Genomic DNA, 18906 nt, shown 5'->3' on the forward strand with positions numbered 1-18906 from the left:
CACTGTATTAGAGCAGATTTTATGGATTGAACACTGATATGTAGGACTGATTGCATTTGGTGAAGTCCATTTATCTGAACTATTTCCCAGTTCATAGAATAGCCTTTCAGAGAAGCCATTAGGGCCAGAGATAGTCACTGTGATAACAACCTCATGGAGATCAATTGAAACTCAATCTGTGAATAAGTTGTCTGGCCTCTTAGATTCTGCACTCCTTGCTCTCTCTGACCTTTTCCTCTTCACCTCCTCCACTGGAGAAGTCTATCAGCATCAGCTGGCTGCCATAGCAACTGAAAAAAGACTCCAAAAGGGTCTTACAAACAGTGGTTGTTGGCAAAAAGCAACAAAGTAAACAAACAAACCTCCCAGGCCTGTGTTGATAGAGCAGCACTTGAACCTTTCCCAATCTCCCAGAAAGCTGAGGGCATCTTTAAGTTCAACCTGAGGGCGCGGTTGGTGCTGCTAAAGGAAAACTAGTTGTGTGGTTCTTAATAACATCTGTAGAAAGAACAGAGTGTCAGTGGATGCAGGTGATGGCAGATTTCTCATATTTATCTTTTTTTGCTGTCTGTCTGTCTGTTCTACAGTGTCATGTAGTTGCTTTGTAGCTGCAGTATCAGCCTTGTGGTGACTTCCATTGCAATCCTCATGGCAGCGTAGTGCAGTTCTGCAATGATTTCATCATGAGACGGCCATCTGCTCACAGAAATATGAGCTGCTTGTTGAAGTTGATCATATCTCTGAGAGAAGAGAACCTCTCTGTGGTTTTAGGGAAGCAATGAAATTCACAAAAGATATTTGCTGGAGCCAATATGAATGTTTTAATTTTGGGTGTTATGCAGTTATTTGGGCATTAATCACTGTGCCAATTGGATATTTAGCCACTAAACTGTTAAAATGTTGTCACCAATTCAGCACTACAACCTAATGAGTTAGAAAATACTCCAAATTCACTGAGAGTTTCTTTATTTTGTGGCACAATGAAAATGGATATTTAAAAAAGTCCGAATACATATATGTGTTTGCATGTAGTGAAATTATGTTTATTACATATTGACACTTACTAATACTCTAAATATTTTTTTTTCTCTGCCAGACATAACACTGGACAGGATCATGTGTGTGAGTTCATAAATCTGTGTGTCTGCAGCTAATTGTGCATACAACAGGACCAATCAGCCTAATCTTTTTGTGCATATTAATGACAGTATGCTCAGGGACCTCTGATGGTTGCAAAGATACACACGTTTTGAAAAACCTCTTTTACTAATGTTTTTTTTTATCATCATTGACTGCTGACTCCTCACTCCTCAAAACCAGCCAGTGGATAGAGCAAGTGATCAACAAAATCACATAGCAGAGGGTAATCAGCTATGCTGAAAACAAGCCTTACCTAGTCCCTCCATATTTTGACCTTTGTTGTGGCTCAAATATTGTCATCCAATGAAAGATTTGGACTCATTTTAAAACCAGAGGATCTTCTGATTAATTCCATACCCGATATTTTAGGATTCACTAAAATTAGGCATACAAAATGAATAAATCCCTTGTTTTGTTATCGTCACCTCCATCTTGACTGTAATGGAGCTGGGAGGAACAATTGAGTGAAATACAGCTCTTTGTTAGGAAGGAGAGAGAAAGTTGGGAGGGGGTTTATTGGACATTGTGTCCAAGGTTTATCTCCATAAAGCCTGTCTTCTCTGGTTACACCTTGATAATGTAACCTGCATATTGTCTCACTTTCTTTCTACTAGTGTCATGCATACATGCTGGACACACAGCCTGCCCTTCATTCCCTGTGCACTTTTTTAATTTGTTTGTGTTTGAATTGAAGAGTTGAATTTCACAATTTTCTGTTTCAGTATTCTTCTGTTTTTGTTTTTCTATCACTATCTTCTGCTACAGCAAACCATTTTTTCCTGAGGAGATCATTAAGTTTTATCTTATCTTATGAAGTCTATCTTGTGGTTAAATGCATGTGATTGTAGCGTATCTGCAAGCTCAGTGGTTCTCCAGCTGGGAGACCAAGACACCAGATTTAGGTCAAGACGTTTTTTGGGAAAAACACATCCTCATATGCAGTCAGCAGGGTCAGGAGAACGCATTGCCTCAATTTAAGAGGTCACAAGCCGAAAAGGTTAAGAATCAGTACTGTAGCTGACAACTCCATGCTAAATGACACATATCCCCCACTGTCTGTTTGTGCAGATTGGGCCATATCTGTGTCAGTTTAGGAAACAAGAAAAACGGGAAGTATCAGTCTCCAACAGCACGCATGGAGAATCAGAGCCTGAGGTAGCTGCCTCTCACAAGTCCACACTTTTCTCCAGCAGTTGGTCTCATAACCATTATGTGAAAGAACATTTTCCATTCTTGGTAATCTGTCTCCCACATCCCAGTCACCAGCCTCCCTACCTCTGCTTCTCAATAACCCACATAGTGAGTGTGGAGGATTGGATTTGATGGAATTAACTATAATGGGGAAAAAATAAATTAATCAAATAAATTAAAAGCCAAACAAGAAATGTAGGACCCCATAAGATATGGAATTAAATTACACCTTGGCAGCATGTTTGATTTTTTTTTTTTTTAATCTGTTCCCACAGTGATTTGTGTTTTGCCGTTTCTGTCTTTATAGTGTCATGGTAACATGTGAGTGCTCACATTGATTTCACCCAGTACAGTGTTGCAGGCTCACTGACTCTTCCCCCAAAAACAACAGAAAACACTGCCAGTTCACCCGGAAACCTTTGATTTTTTTTGTGATTATTCAATGAAACTGAGCTTTTATCTTTTTTGTGGCAATGATTTCCCTTCTCTTCGCAGTCTTTTAGATTTTCAGCTCCATGTCAGCATAATCATCATCATCCTCTGACCCGATGTGGAAACTATGCACAGAAGTCTTTCTTTTCCCCGTCTTCTCTCTGAGGTGTTTGCTACAGAGCAGCAGCTCTTTATGGTTTTGGTTATTTCAACAAATGTTTTAATCAAAGAATGAATGAGAAATCCCATGAATCTTGACTTTTCAAATGGAAATATTATAGTTTGTGGGACAGAATAACAATATATTTGGGAAACAAAGCCAAATTCTGCTCTGCGTGTAATTTTTTTTCCTCCCCTCTGCTGCAAGGAAATTCAATTTGATTATATGCTGCTGTATCTCTCTGCATTACCCAACACTTGAAAGAGAATTTTTGATTTTGTTAAATATTAATGATGAATACATTATCATGCTCACAAGCTTTACATACTTTACTGTTACAAATTTTAATCAAAACACACTCGATAATATTATATAACTGAGAATTTTTTAAGGAATGTGTGTATGCTCACTTGCTCCTAAATGCATTTTTGTCCCTTGTAGAATAGTGGGTTTTTATGTTCATCCGTGGTCCATGGTGGCTGCTTGTACAGGGATTTACATCAAATGCTCGTGTGTTACTGCAGCTGTGCTGCTCAGCAATAGGTAGTCACTCTTGGTCTGAAGCAGAAACTCGTCTGAAGTTTTCTTAAGGGGCTGAAGAAGAAACGGCTGAGTTGTTGCGTATGACAATCCCTGGATCCCCTCTGATCCTGAGCTGTAATGACACAGACTTGGTCAGAGCCATTTTATATCCCTTCATTCTCATCAACATGCCAGAGTTTCACTGAATTGATTTTCTACCACAGGTGCCATAATCAGCCGGTCTGTTTTCTCCCATAAACGGGCCGATGACATTCGCCGTCCTTTTGGCTGCAGCTGGGGAAAACACAGATGTCTTTTTCACTTTTCCTACTCCACCTCTGATGTTAGCCGGTTTGTCTAGCCCATCTGCATTAGCATTGGATTAATTCCTGCTTGTTATCTGGGTCTAGATGTAATAAGGCAGTCCTGGATGGCAGGGGTAATGAGGTTGGAAGGCAGAGCTTTCTTGCCTTCTCTTCCTCTGCTGCCATCCTCACATCCCAAAACTGATAGCAGGGTAGACACATTGGTGGGGATTAAGCTAATGTGATGGCAGAGCCACCTACAGGGTAATTTCAAGAGACAGGCCTTGGCATCAAGGGAATAACTTGTCAAGACCTGGCTGTAGGCTAATATTGAGGATATTAATCCTTAATGTAAATGGCCTTGACTAGATTTTACTCTTGTCTCTGTGTGCAGCTTCAAGCGCAGTCATAAGTCTCTTTAATCACTGACATAAAGCAGTCCCTCAAGGGTCTTCCAGAATTTTACAGTAATTATTGCGTACCAAAAAATGCCTTGTTTTTTTTGCTGTTGCCTCTGTGAGAAATTGCCAAGCTATTTGCATATGTTCGTTGTTCATTTGCAGCCGTTTTATGAGCTGCTGACGGAGGAGTGCTTTGTTTTGTTGCTGTAAAAATGTGAAGTGTTAAAATCACAATCCGTGTCATTTTACAAAGGGATTTGAGGCTTGTTAGGTAAAACTGTTGGAACAGGTCAGAGCTGCCTCCCAATCAGTATCTGCTGGAAATGGTTGATAAGGTGAAAAAAAATCATAGAGGTGAGGTCACACACATCACTAGTTTGAAGAGCAGCAGCTCATGGACTACGTTTATGTACACAAAATATTGTGTTTTTTTACCATTAATCCAAAAAAGACAATATTCTTATTAAGCTGTTTACATGGCTAATGAAAATAATTATTCCACTAATCGCAGCAATGCATTCTCTGATTTATGTGCCCCAACATGTTGTTTATCATGTCAGAATATGGAAAATTGCAACAGTTGGATCCACTTGTTTTTGCTTCTTTGCATCATACATGATTTTGACAAAGTTTTCCACCAGTTGCGGACTTGTTTGACAGTAGAAACACAGCCTCCTTCTTTCATCCCTAAACCACCTTCTGGAAAAGTTAGCATTGCAGCATAGCATATTTGTGTATATCCAAAATCTTGTTGATTTCCAAGTCTTTATGACTTTTAAAAGCAGTTGTATGTCTCCTTCCAACCAGAAATGTGGGCTTTTTGTTCGGACATGCATCCCTACCACAGCCCAGCCCAAACTTCTGGCAAGTTGGTTTGTATTCAATGCACAGAACTTACCATAAACAGCCAAGAGGATGTGTGTGTTGCCAACCCCAATTGAGATGCATTTTCCAAATGTGCTGTGTAAATGTCCAAGGAATGCTCCTAAAACCTGAATAATACTGGCATGTCTTAATTGGGAAATAGTATATTTGGAAAAGGCCTATATTATATGACCCCTATCAATTTCAGAATATTGTCACATTTGGAGTAAGGGAATACAGTGTGCATGTAAACATAGTCGTCTTTTGGATCATTCAACATAAACCAAAGAATGAGCAAGAATCAGGGGTGAAATTACTTTTAATTCATTTCACCCTGCTGGATATTTGGATGCAAAAAAAGAAAAAATAACCAACACACTGATTTGCATTTTCTGCCTCATTAATGAAAAGATTCTTAAATTATGAAAACCTACAGAGGCAAGGTCTCACAAAAATACCACAGCCCTTCCTCAAGGAGCATAGTGAACACCTTGATGGTGAGAGTTTGTCCTTGCTGCAGTTTTCACCTGACAAACAGCGTCTTGTCAGCCTGCAGTCATGTTTTGTGATGTTTTTTTGAACCCCCAGTGATCAGTCAGGCTACTGCGATTCCTTCATCGCTGACAGATTCTCTTTCTCTTGTTCTCAGGTCTGCTCATAGGATCTGGCTGTGCGCTCTATCCATTGGGATGGGACAGTGAGGAAGTACAACAGACCTGCAACAACAGCTCAGACCAGTTTCAGCTAGGTGAGATGTCCACCAGGCTGGATCTGCTTACACATGAACCAACACACACAGCACCTAAATTACACACTGATGATTCAACCATGACAGAGTCAATTTGTCTTGTATTTGCTGAATGTTCTGGTCTCAGAACAGATAAATCTATGAAAAAGTTTGAAACAGAGAACAGACTTTTATGTCTGGCCGTTGACATTCTGGCTTTTTTAGAAACCGAGCAGACGCTGCTCTCTGGTACTGTCATATACTGAATAGACATGATCCCCTGGTATTTAAAAAGTATGATAAAAAGTCAACAGAACTTCCAGCTGCCGTCGATTTCTGGAGTGTTTTATAGCTTTAAAGATGTGCAGAGAATAAGCAGAGGCCCAATTTGTGTTCTGTATTCAGCTGGCATTCTCAGGACGATCTCATAGACAATAATGTGCTACTGTATCAGAGATGAGGTAGGTGGAGGGGCTATTCATACTGCAGCTGCTCTTTTATGTGATGTTAATCAAATAGTGTTTGATTTTCTACTTAATGTACATGGAGAAATTCATTTGGTGTAATTGCAAAATATTAATTAAATGTCAGAGTGCATTTTTGATAAAACTGTTGAGCCCGTAACTTACGTAATCAGGTACACTTAGATTTGCTCTGTTTTTCAATTTACATCAGTGTCCACTATGCCAGAGTTTCTGCCCTTTTTTCTTTTTTCAAAAATAGTTTTTTTTTCTACCCTCCTCCTCACACACTGAGAGATGTAGAGTTTCTATGTGTTCATTGAACCGGATTAGTATATTGACTGCTGAGTGAAAAGGTGTACCAAAACAAAAAAGTTCAAAACAACTAATTAAAGGAATACTTTAACCCCCAAACACCATTTGTATATCAATAACTCACCTTGTGTTACTTTGAATTTGTGAAGAAAACTTTGTTGCTTAACTACAGTGACCAAGGAATCCGAAAACTGAGAAAATTCTTGTTAAGTCACAGTGGGCTGTGTTTAACAACAGCAAAACTATATCAAAACAATCGTTCACAAACTGTCACATGACTGGTGCAGTATAATTCAAGTCTCATATAACTGGTTGTTACTCAGTCTCTCCTGAATATAATGATGCTCTCTTAAAAGCCAGACTCCAATGAGAGAAAAACAGCAATCTTCCTGAACATGGGTGCTGCTGGTCTTTCGCTTCCTCAATCAGCTTGTGTTTTTTTGTTTTTATGTGACTTTTGGGAAACCAAAACCAACCCCATTAAATACCAAAGTCACATAACTAACTGATCAGGCAGTGGTAGATCAGCAGCTCCCGTGTTTTTGTCACTGGAGTCTGGCTTTGATAAGAGCATTGATAAATTTGGGAAGTGGGAACTGATCAAGACAGAAAGGGCTGACTGTTTGATAAGTACTAAGCATATGACTGGATAAATTGGACTTGGATTTTAGCCTACTGCATGAGTTGTGTGAGAGTTTGTAAATGGAAATTATGATACAATTTGTTTGTTGTTAAACGCGAGCCCTTATGACTGCAATTCATCGAGAATTTTCTCTGTTTTTGGATTATTTGTTCAATGTGGAGGCATGCAAAAAGAGGTTTTCTTCATAAAGTCCCAAAGGCATCCCCTGTAGGATGTGAAATCCAACCATTGATTTTCATCATCAATCAATGTTATTCAAGGGCAAGATTTGACCTGACAGTGTCACCAGAGAACCACTAGACAACAAGTATTTGTATTGCATTTCATAACAATCTAGTCAACATTTGTACTTCACATGGATGGAGGAACAAGAGATACAAGTTAATGCAAGTTTAAAGCCAAATGTGTTAAGAATTTAACAAATGTTTGGGCAAAAGCCCAAATCTTTCAAAATACAGCAAACACTGTCTACTTAATACATTTTCAGTCATGTGAATTATAAGTTCATGCAAGCACAGTTGCAGATGTAACTTTTCTATTACCATTTAATTTTAAACCATGTCCATGTAATAATTTAATTTAATTTGAATTATATTTCTGACTGTTTTAAATCCATAAAATAACAATTTAATTACTGAAATTTCAGACTATGTCATCAGAAGTACTTATATCAGAGAACAAATTCTTAAATTATACTATACACTATACACTATATACTATAAATTAATGTTTACATTTAGGTCAGTGTGCTGTTCAGTTGAAGACAACTGCACCATAGTTTTTTAGTTTTATCTCAGTCTTTGAAGTGTCATGACAAGACTGTGATGTCTCACACAAGTCATGCCACAACAAGGACTTTGAATCTCCTCTTCACAGACTCATTTATTAGTCAAGATGAGGGCAGTCACTATTTCAATAATTTCAAGATAACCCTGAATGTTGCTGCATGACACACTAAATGCATATATGTTCAATACAAAAAAAGAAAACGGTCAAACTTATGTCCGCATAATGTCTGCATGAAAAATTCAATTCATTGCTTTGCGCTGACATGTTTTTACAAATGGAATATTTTGACATCATGTTAATAGATAAACTACAGACACATTTGAAAAAGACAGGAAGCTAATTTTTATTTAGCATGAGTCCGACACCGAGAGAAATATGTAACAGAAAATGAGACTCTTAGAAATAAATGAATTGAATCAAGTTTCCACAGTGAGAAGATGGCTGGTATGATTTGTTAATGAGGCCTCTCCTACTCCTCCCACCCGGGTGGTAATTAGATAACAACAATCAATCAGACATTCTCCTAAAATGTGATGTTTGTAATGAAAACTCTTGATGGTCATCACAACATTTTCCAATTTTAGAATCAGATTTAGGTCATATCCTTGTTTAATAATGCACATAATTTCCTTTGAGGATTACAGAAGATGCATCTTAAGGAGGCCTGTTATGTTTTAATTTGTGCTTGCTTTTGGCTTTTGGCTCAGTTTCAGCATTTTTTGCCACCGGTTTGCTCTCCAAAAGTCTGTGTTGTGAGTACATTTGGCACACACCACACTGTCTGTTTGCAAATGAAGTTAAACTATGTTCAGTGCATCTGTTCCAACAATGCCAACTCTTTTTCACAAGAGAAAGAGAAATGTTGTGGCTTCAACAAAAATGTTAAGCAGTTCGCAACATTTTCTGCTCTTCACACTGACACACTGATGTTGGATCTGAGGCAAGAACAGAGGAAGTATGTTCTAAAGCAGGACACACAGATAGATTTGGTACTTTAAATAAACTGCCTACTGATAACAGTTATGTTATCAGTAGGCTAGGACCTTTTCAATCCAGATTCCATTCCATTCATGCTCAATGCACACTATACATATTCAGCTAAAAGATCCAATTCAACATGCTGTTATGGCCACAAACATGTTCCAAGCACTTTAGTTTTCAAATTAAATTGATTCTTTAATACTGAATCAAGTAAGAAGTGTTTTTTGACCACTAATGGAAATCCAATACCTTTATCAACATTCATTAATCGATGTTCATTGGCGGATGAGAGTTGTTATCTCTTTTTGACGGACACTATGTGTACACAGGACAATAAAAGTAGAGTTATAAAATTAATGACCACAGGAAAACATAACATATATTATAAAAACAAACTTATAATAAATATATAACATGCATCATAGGGCTGCTTGATTATAGCAAAAATAATAATCATGATTATTATGGTCAATATTGAGATCACATTTATTAAACATGATGACTTATTGACTTTGGAAACATCACACATTCACTAAACTAAAAAACTTAAATAAAAAAAAAAACCCTGAAAAACAAATTAGGTAAGTAAACAAAATATATAAGATATAAATAAAGCATGGTGCAATTTCAATATTTTTCTTGATTTTTTTTTCCCTAATGGCCCAAATAAGTCACAAAATTTGTCACTAGTGGCTTTTGTGACATAAAGGAAGAATGTTAATAAGCTGGCAACATTGTGCTCACCTTTGTAAAGACATGGAGTGTGCTGGATTTATAACAAAAGGAGTGCATAACTGAATAATAAATGTGTCACAATTATTGTATTATCCTGATTATCTTGATTTCGTAAACATTGGAAGCCAAAATTGTGATTTAAAGTAAAATTTGATAAATTGCTCAGCCCAGAAACAGCAAGAAGAATATAGATTAAAGCTTTGTTACAACTAAAATGTCTCTAATCCCATAAATATTAACTTTTCCAGTATATAACAAGAGACAATTTTAAATCCTCAGGTAGTTTATTTATCTCTATTGAATAAACAGTTTAAAACTTGAGCGCTTGTATCAGAAGTTTTTATCCTTTATTTTCAGAGTCGTGAGATTTATGAGGCATACTTTGAAAAGGCTCTATGAATATAGAGTAAACAGAGTGCAGGTCTCCTCTGACACTCAGATATTCTGGTTAAACCAAAATCGAAATCAGTTGTTCCCTAGCCAAAAGCTTATCTCTCCAAATGTGATTGAAATCCATTCATGGGTTTTTGGAAATATCCTGCTGACAGACAGACAGATAAAATAAAGGGTGAAAAGATATCATCCTGCAATCCTCTGCTCTCCTCTGCAGGTTCCTGCCAGATCGGCTGGGCGTATTACTGCACAGGGGCCGGGGCGGCTGCTGCCATGCTGCTGTGCACCTGGCTGTCATGTTTTGCGGGGAAGAAGCAAAAGCAGTACCCGTACTGAAAGGAGCATCAGAGAGACGGGAACAGGCAGAGACCTCGGGTGGTACGACAAAAGGGAGAGGACTCTGATTCTGTGGACTCACGCCGATACAGCACATCAGGCACCAAAGACACCAAGTCGTTGTGGTGCTCTGGACATCATGGGACACAACTCATCTGACAACTGCAGGGACTGTTTCATAATGCATCACACAAACACACACATGGCTTTGAAAACTGGCTCTTCTCTTAAAAAGCTGTTCTTTTAACGAAAAATGTACGGACCAATCCTGTTTGTAAAATTGTTACATTTCTTTAACGAAAAGAGTATTCTCTGTATTTTTTTGTCTTCCTCCTCTTCAGTCATTGATGTTTATGTGATAGTGTGCCCTGTGATGAAGAGAAAAGTAATATTGCTTCATTGTTACGTGAAGTGTTTCTGTCTCCTCTTCATGTCTCATCCTTGCCTTAAACACAAACTGAAATGCAATAATCCCTATAAAGCAATCCGACACTGGCTGCCTGCTTCCTCAACTCAGCCTTCTCAGATCCAACCCAAAAAAATCTAAGCATAGTTTATTTAACACATTCATAAGATATACGTTGTGTATGATAATGTATTTTATCATATTAGCACATGTTTTGTATTCACTATTCAAAGTATTCTTTGTCATTGTTTTCTTTTTGTAAATAAATGTTTATTGAAATTCTGGGTGTAAAGTGTTATTTCAATCAAAGAATACACCCTGAGGTAAACTGAACTCTCACATTCCTAAAAAGCTTTTCCCATGACCTCTTAATCTTCGCTACATGTGGGAGTCCTTTTTCCCCCCAAATCGATAAAGAGGATAAGGGTGGGCAGTGCTGTGAATTTAACTTTTCCCTTTTATTGATGAGCTAAATCCCATGACCTCTAGTTAAAACAGATTATTTGCGTCTTGATCAGGTTACTCAACTTCAAAGCGTGTGAGTTTTCCAGACGAAGCCTGTGATGCAGTCGTACCCTGGGACATAAAGTAGCCATGCTTCCATAAGCTTAATGTCAAGAGGTGTCTCCTAGTTCCCCAACCTGCCTTCACAGTGTGAATAACAACAATTCTAACCTTTTCCTAGCAATTACCACTGCTATATGTGTCATCAGAGGCGAGAGCTGTACTCAGCTTTTCAGTTACTATTTTTAGTCATTTGTTCCTCTCCGTTTTTCCTCCTTTGATTAACAAACAACACTTCAGGGATTCATCCGAGCTCAAGTGTACGAAGTCAGCTCATTTACAATCCAGCTGTTCTCCAAGTATTTGGCCCTCATTAGCATGCCCATTTTCTCACAATGCTCGGCATCCCCCAGATGATTGCAACACCCTCCTCCCCTCCGCCACCCCCTATTCTCCATCCTCACTTGAGAAATCTCTCTCTCAGTACTTGCTCTGTTTAATATGTTAGCATCGCTCCTCTGCATTCGGCTTTCTCTCTGATCTGCCGCGCTGATTGATATCACCAGTGATTGTTACAGAGTGTCAACCAGATGCCTCATCAGCAGAGGCTGACACATTGGGGTCAAGTTGGAGTGTTCCCTCCTTTATATCAGTTCTCGTACCTCAGACTGACAGGGTGCACGATGCTATCTGAGGGCTTGTAGCTCGTAGGCGGCTGATTGTCTTAAAACATGCAAAATGTGTGGTAACTGGGAAGTACAGCTGCTCTCATCGGCTGCTGAGTAAAAGCGATAATATAACTGCTGTAACTGATGTGAATTTAAGATGACCATAAGTGCTTGTTCGCTGAGAGCACAATTCTGATACTGTGAGGACCACACACATGCATTTACTCCCCACCACTGTATTGGGATAAAGGCAGAAATCTCTGACGGATATGTCAAAACCTGGAAAAATAAAACCAAAACTATCTGCCAGGTTAAATACCAATAAAGAAAGAGAATGTGTTCTTTTCATAGACTATAAAATAAAAGACAGAGCAAGTTCGGCATTATGGCTGTCATCATCTTGGTTTTTGACAGCCAGAAAGGGACGAGGGACAGAGTGAAAGACGAGAGAGATTGTCGTGGCGCCTCACAAAAGGCCAGTCACTGGAAGTGGTCACACTGTAAATATGAGTAACTTAAAGCCTTAAAAACATTTAAACAGGTGAGTAACAAAAAATGTGCCACCTCAATATTGTCATACATGTTTAGATAAGTTATAGAGATCAAACCCATTTTTTGCACAAGACTGCTAATGTGTTAATTTCTGTAGTAAAGTTAGGCATTTTAACATGGGGGACAATGGAGAGTGGAACTGCAGTTTTACTCCAGAAGTACCTTCTGCATTGGCTTACTTTTTCAGCCATGGTGGTTTTCACTAGGTTTTCTTATTAATTTAAGTGAACTAAAAAGCACCTTTTTTACCCTGTTAATAACTGATATTAACGTGTGCTGGGTGATCCAATCACAAGTGGACAGTGCTAAATGCATTGTCGACATTGACTACGTCACAAATTGGCTAGCTAGCCAAAGTGTTAACCTTGCAATCAGTTGTACTCGGATCTTGAAAACAAAAAAAGACCTCCCACATGGAAAAGTACAATAGAACAGTCATTCAAGGTAAAATTCCAAGTGGGAAACTTGGGCAAGATTCACTCAGCTGTAAACACACCCGTCAAAACAACATGGCGGCGTACATAGTGAACTGAGCAAAATTACCTTTTCACAAGTTTTTATTTCATGTAGTGTTTGTGTTGTAAAATAGGCTGCAAAAACAATGCAGACAAGGTCTCCATCTGTATGCTGCACCAGTTTACATAATTTTGAGTTGTTTTGTGTTACAATTTTAATTAATTAATTTTTCAATTCACCAATGGCGCTGTGGTAAATGATGTGGGTCCTCTGGAGATGCATGTTAAGCACAGAGATTTAACATACAAAAGTTTGCAGCACGCCAGCACCCATGGCTTCCTGAGCAGACGCTGAGACATATTTAGATCAGAAGTCAGGAATACTCACAATTATGGACTTCTGACCTACAATGTATTGCAGGGTTAATACCAGGTATAAAAAGGCCCTTCAAACCCTGGGCATTATATAAGGAAAACGACACATCTTGGCTGAAAAACAAATGCAAATTCGCCAAAAGTAATATATAGTCAAAATTTAAGAAAATAAATCTATCTAAAAGTAATTAAGAATACCTTTTTTTCCATTCATGGCCACAAAATGTATGATTTTAGAAGACCAGCAGGATTCCTTGCTGGATTAGCTCTTCAAAGGTATTGCAGAATTAGATCAGCTACAGTCAGGCAAACTCACACAACAAGCTGGGTGAAAAAAGTAATCTACATAAAACTTATCTTTTTATTTCCTAAGTGATTTCTTCAACCTTGAAGGAATTTGCCATGAGAGGAAGAAAACATAAGGACAAATCAACAAAGACAATCACACCGCTGAGTGAACGCTGCTAAAGTTGGAGACAACACCATCATACCGTGTCAACTGATAACACCTAAATTGTGCAGCGTCTTTTTTTAATATAGTTGGAAGGGGAATTATTTAAAGAAGAACGCTCTGAATCACCTTTGGAGAGTTCAACCTTGGCAGCCAGTTAGATACTTTCACATCAATTAATTCTTTCTAATTAATTTTTTCCCCCACAGTACCCTAGCGAGATAATTACTGCCCCTAAGAGCAACTCTGCTTAAAAAAGGTTTTGTGCTACTATAACACCAATCTCCATAAAGATATTGCATAATTGATAGTGCTGCAAGATAGCAAGATTGTCAGATGTGACTGCAATCATAGAAGCAAAACAATGGTTTGTCACTCTCCTCCCCCCTCAGCAGGTTATTTTGTTGTGTAATGTAAATGTGCTCACAGCGGAGTAAATAATTGTGAAGAGCTTCCTCACTAAAGTCTGTAGCACTAAAGACAGGTACACAGTTTATGTAAATTACAATGCAGGCAATCATGTGACCAAAAATGGAGTGGTTTAGGTCAAAATCTTTGAAGTCGCTCAATCTTATCGATTTTAAAATAAAACTCCACCCACAAATTCTGTTTTTTGCTTACTGCTGTACTTTATAAGTCCCCAGTGAACTTAAAGGAACAGCCAATTAGCCACATACGTCAATTATTGTGTTTATATGTTCAGGGAAATAAAGAGAATTCATGATATCACACACCAGACAAACTGGATCAGCAGCGAGGATCAGAGGCTGTTACTCTGAGCTCACAGAGAGGGATATGCGGATTACAGCTCAAGGTTCGCTTGTTCACCTATAGGGACACAGAGAGGCTGCAGTTGGCATGGCTTCTAAATTAGCAGTTTTTTGGGGTTTTTTTAACAATATTTTATTGGGGTTTTGAAACAAACTGAGACAACAAAAACATACATGACAGCATCTGAATGAGCACATTATAGACCATATTAAATGGAAAAAAACAGCAGCAACACCAACATCATTATATATATACATATTACAGCCCTGTATGCAACATCAAATGGACATTTCATAGGGCTTAGAAATGTCACCTAGATCTGGGAATACAGCACTAAGGCAGGGCGACAGGAAACCCAGAAGGGAGCATTAGACGTAAACAGGGGTACCGGAGGGTCGCCAGTCCACATTGCAGCGCCCCCTATGTATTTAGTCTGCTGTGCAGTCTAGGAGATGGTAATTAGCAGTTTGTTTGAACTCAGAAAAGGTAATCCCCATATTGGGAGGATATATTTTAATAAGGCAAAATGTCAGTCTCCTCAATATTAATGTAGCCACTGTTTACCTTTTAAAGGCCTTGCATAAGGGTGTCTAATTCTGGCTGTTTTACTCCTCTGCTCCAGGTTAAAGAAGGAGGAGCTATGCTGGGTACAAAATGAGGCCACCGGACTGTTTCACAGAGGATATTTTAAATTGTCAAACTGGAAAAAATAAATGTAATAATAACAATTATCATGGCTAATTTTCATTTAAGTGTCTGGGGTGAGGCCCTGACACACCAGGCCATCAGTCAACCGCCGGTCAATGTCAACCCGTCAGTGATCGTTTATTGTCCTAGTTTTTGTGTCAACCACTGTCAGCCCTAGTCAGCCCTTGGCAGCCCTTGGCAGATACGGTTCGTAATGGTTTGTGTTTGTCTGTGTTATTGTTTACAGATGCACAGTAAATTATTTTAACATTACGTTGTGTTGTTAACTTGCTAACAGCACTATATTCAACAGTCTTGAATCTATCATGTCAGTCTTTTGGGTTTCCCTTTTTGAATGACAAGCACTACTGATGCCTGCTGTTATGGAGAGTTATTTCCTTTCGTAAAGGTGAAGAACATATGCGGTAGTCAGCTGGCTGTAGTCTTTGCAACAGTTGTCTTTAGCCACTGGTTCTGTTAGTTTCATGTGTCTGGGCTATGAGCCATGACATTGAGACAGGGAGCCACCAGGATCCTGAAACCAAATGGGATGCAGCCATCATTCATTTTATTACTTACGCCTGTGCTTTTCCTACTGTGACATGTCAAACTGTCTTCTGTGGAAAGGTAAAATTTGTCCAACCCCTACATGCTTAACATAGCAGTGAAGAGAGTCCATATCATGCTAGTTAAGTATAATTTGCACTGTATTAAGAAGCGGTCTCAGCCAAAGTAATTAAAAACACCTGTGTCTGTTTAACATGGATGTACACAGCCTTTAAAGTAGAACAAAGGACTCCTGCACACTGGTGCACTTGCAATAATAGAGAATTTATTGTGAACAAAATCGGTGTTTCGATCCAGAGATCTGCACCAGGTTATAACATTAGTTCTTTCTATGATAACCCAGCTAGCGAGATTTGATTCTAAACACATTCTGAGAGTAGTTCAGTGCAACCAATGCAGTTTTAAGTAATGTTTTCAGTGGCAAGTTTTCTTCTAGTTCCCAGAATGTTATTCTTTAAGTTAGGGTAACATTCTTTATAAGCATTAAAAAAATGTTAAGTTTGTTGTTGTTAACATATCACATTACATCACATTTTCATTGAGAAATAAAAGGTCTGTAATCTCGGGCCTCAATAACATGTCCTTAATGTTGCTTCGAAAATGCTTTTCCTTTGTTCTCATGTAACATTGTGGGAATGTTTAATAAAGAACATCCTATGATCTGTTACCTCTCAACATCACCAAAACATCCTCACAATGTTTCAATTACAACGTTACGTCTAGATAAAAGATAAACATCCTTAAAATGTTCTTTGAACATTAGATTAACATGTTTTTTTAAAAACATTTTTGCAACTTGTTGGTAACATTGTGGGAATGTTCCCTGCTAGCTGGGAATCAGCCTGTACTCTTCCTCTATGCACCAGGGGTGTAAAAGTTTTCAATTTGAGAGCCTTTAAAGTAATATATGAGTATCAAAAACACAGACAAATTAGGGAACATTTGAGAATAAAGCACAAGGTTATGAGTCCTCTGCATGCTGTATACAGTATATCCTCACTAAATCTATTCTGTCATTATTTACCAACTTATTTCAAAAGGACAAAAAAATCACGCAGGATAGAAGACTATGTCCTTGTTGTCCTCTAGTTGTATAAGGGTTTTGAGAGAATGTATCACCTCTGGTCACACTCAATTAGATGTCTGAGTAGCTGTTTTCTATTTGCTTTCAAAAGCAAATTCAACCTACCTTTTCATACATCAGTAACAAAGTAAACCTATGGGCTATACGTCTGGACCACTTAATCAATAAAAGATGTGATTTATTATGAGAAAAAGGTAATAAACATCCAAATCCCACATGGCCTCTACGTCTTTACCGCTTCATTCCATTGTCTCCCTCAGATATTTCCTAGTAAGAGACAAGTGGCATGAAGGAAAATAGCAGGAGTGAAAAAGCTTTGGTATCCTCCAACAGATGTCTGCCCTATGTTCAGCTCGCATCAATGAAAAACTGTAGGATGCAGGCTGGCATTGCCTTTCAAGCTACTTCAGTTAAAGTTCAAATTCAGGTGGTAGCTTTATTTCCAAGCCTAGGTGAGACCTGGCTACAGCAACATTATACTTTCTAAAGACCAAAAGTAGTGCTTCACATATTTCATTAGAAGTGAACTCATACCTCTGGGCACAGTCTCAAAGAAAAAAAACAAACATTGTGAGCTCCTCAAAGCTTGCAGGAATGACACAGTTTCCATTCAGGGCTGAATGGAGTCCCTGAATGGAGTTCTGTTGCACCTTTTAAAATAGAAAAGAAAAAGAAAAAGAAAAAAAAATCCTGCTTCACAGTCTCGTCTTTACTCAGTAAAGTACAATACATAAACCCCTATAGTGACTGAACTTAGCAGACAACAATGTGCAAATATTTCCAGACCCTATGGAAGACCTACTGTAGTGTGAGATATATGCAGAGAAGATGCAAGAGCAGCATTCCCCAGGCTCCTATCTAATAATTGTCAAAACACTGAGGTACTGTTCAGTGTAATCAACTCTGCTATCGGCCCTCTGTCGTACACAGTCCTCCCAGGAGAAACACGTTGATTCTTTTATCCTTCACCAAAGCCTTGTGAGCACCGAGTTTCAAATCTGCTGCTGTTTTAATGCTGTTTTAAACTTATTTTCCTGTCATGTTTTTAGAGAGGTGTTATCATATGAACTGCATCACCTGTGCCCAAAAAGTTGTCTCAGCTGAGCTCTTCCAGAACGTCTCTGATAAAGTTAATCCCAACATTTTATCAGTCATAAACAGCTCTCTGGCCACTAGTATTAGTCCACTTTCAAGCAAACAGTAGTTCAGCTCCTATTTAAGAACCCAGCCTTGATCCCTAAATCCTTAGTAACTACATACTAAACTTTAAACTGCAGTTATTGTCAAGTCAGTTTAAGCCAACTGATATTGTTATTAAGAAATTCTATCTATTTAACTAAGATAACCCATCACAAAGTGAGTCAGCCGTCGTTGCACTGCAGATGATGATCACTCCACAATAAATTTGTATTTGTAATTGAAGGTTTTAAAGCTGCATTATGTTCTAGAATAACAATGAATCAAATGTGCAATGTTAAAACGATTGGTCATAATGAGAAACTCATAGAGAATTATTGAAAACTTTGCGAACAAGCAGTGATAAACCCACTTCACGCTACCTATCAGCACTAAACAACAAAGTTAACAAGCTGGTTAAAAAAAGTTCGGCCATTTAAAGAGCTTGCTATTTTTCAATGGAATAAATGGAGACCAAAACATCCCGTCAAAGATTCTCAGTGTTAAAATACCATATGTTCTGTGGTACTGGTTACATGCGTTTTTGAGGTAACTTACTGGCACTTTTTGTGACATTATCCTTTGCTATTTCTACATTTCTGTGTGTTTTGGGACAACACAGGAATGTAGCACAGGTTGTGCTGTAATTATCCACATGTTCTGCACATGGTACGGTCCTGTGGTAAATGTATGAAAGTACCTCACAAGTCTTTGGAATAGTACTCCTGGAAAACATCACATGAATACAGAAAAAAACTGCAGCAATTGTGTTACATGCGGTACTAGTATTTTATCACAAGGATTTTTTCAACTCT

The 18906-nt window shown here is 38.3% G+C and overlaps 1 protein-coding gene across 1 annotated transcript in view; it reads left to right on the top strand.

Annotated features, from left to right (window-relative positions):
- LOC121942749 (LHFPL tetraspan subfamily member 6 protein) overlaps positions 1–11064 on the top strand; it is a 52513-nt gene extending 41449 nt beyond the window's left edge. The window contains exons 4-5 of the mRNA XM_042485992.1: positions 5665–5763; positions 10277–11064. Of these exons, the coding sequence (XP_042341926.1) occupies positions 5665–5763; positions 10277–10395 (218 nt within the window). The 3' untranslated portion in view covers positions 10396–11064. The remainder of the gene's footprint in view (positions 1–5664; positions 5764–10276) is intronic.
- Positions 11065–18906: the final 7842 nt, after the last annotated feature.

Source organism: Plectropomus leopardus, chromosome 5 (assembly GCF_008729295.1).
Source record: "Plectropomus leopardus isolate mb chromosome 5, YSFRI_Pleo_2.0, whole genome shotgun sequence".
Taxonomy (NCBI): domain Eukaryota; kingdom Metazoa; phylum Chordata; class Actinopteri; order Perciformes; family Serranidae; genus Plectropomus; species Plectropomus leopardus.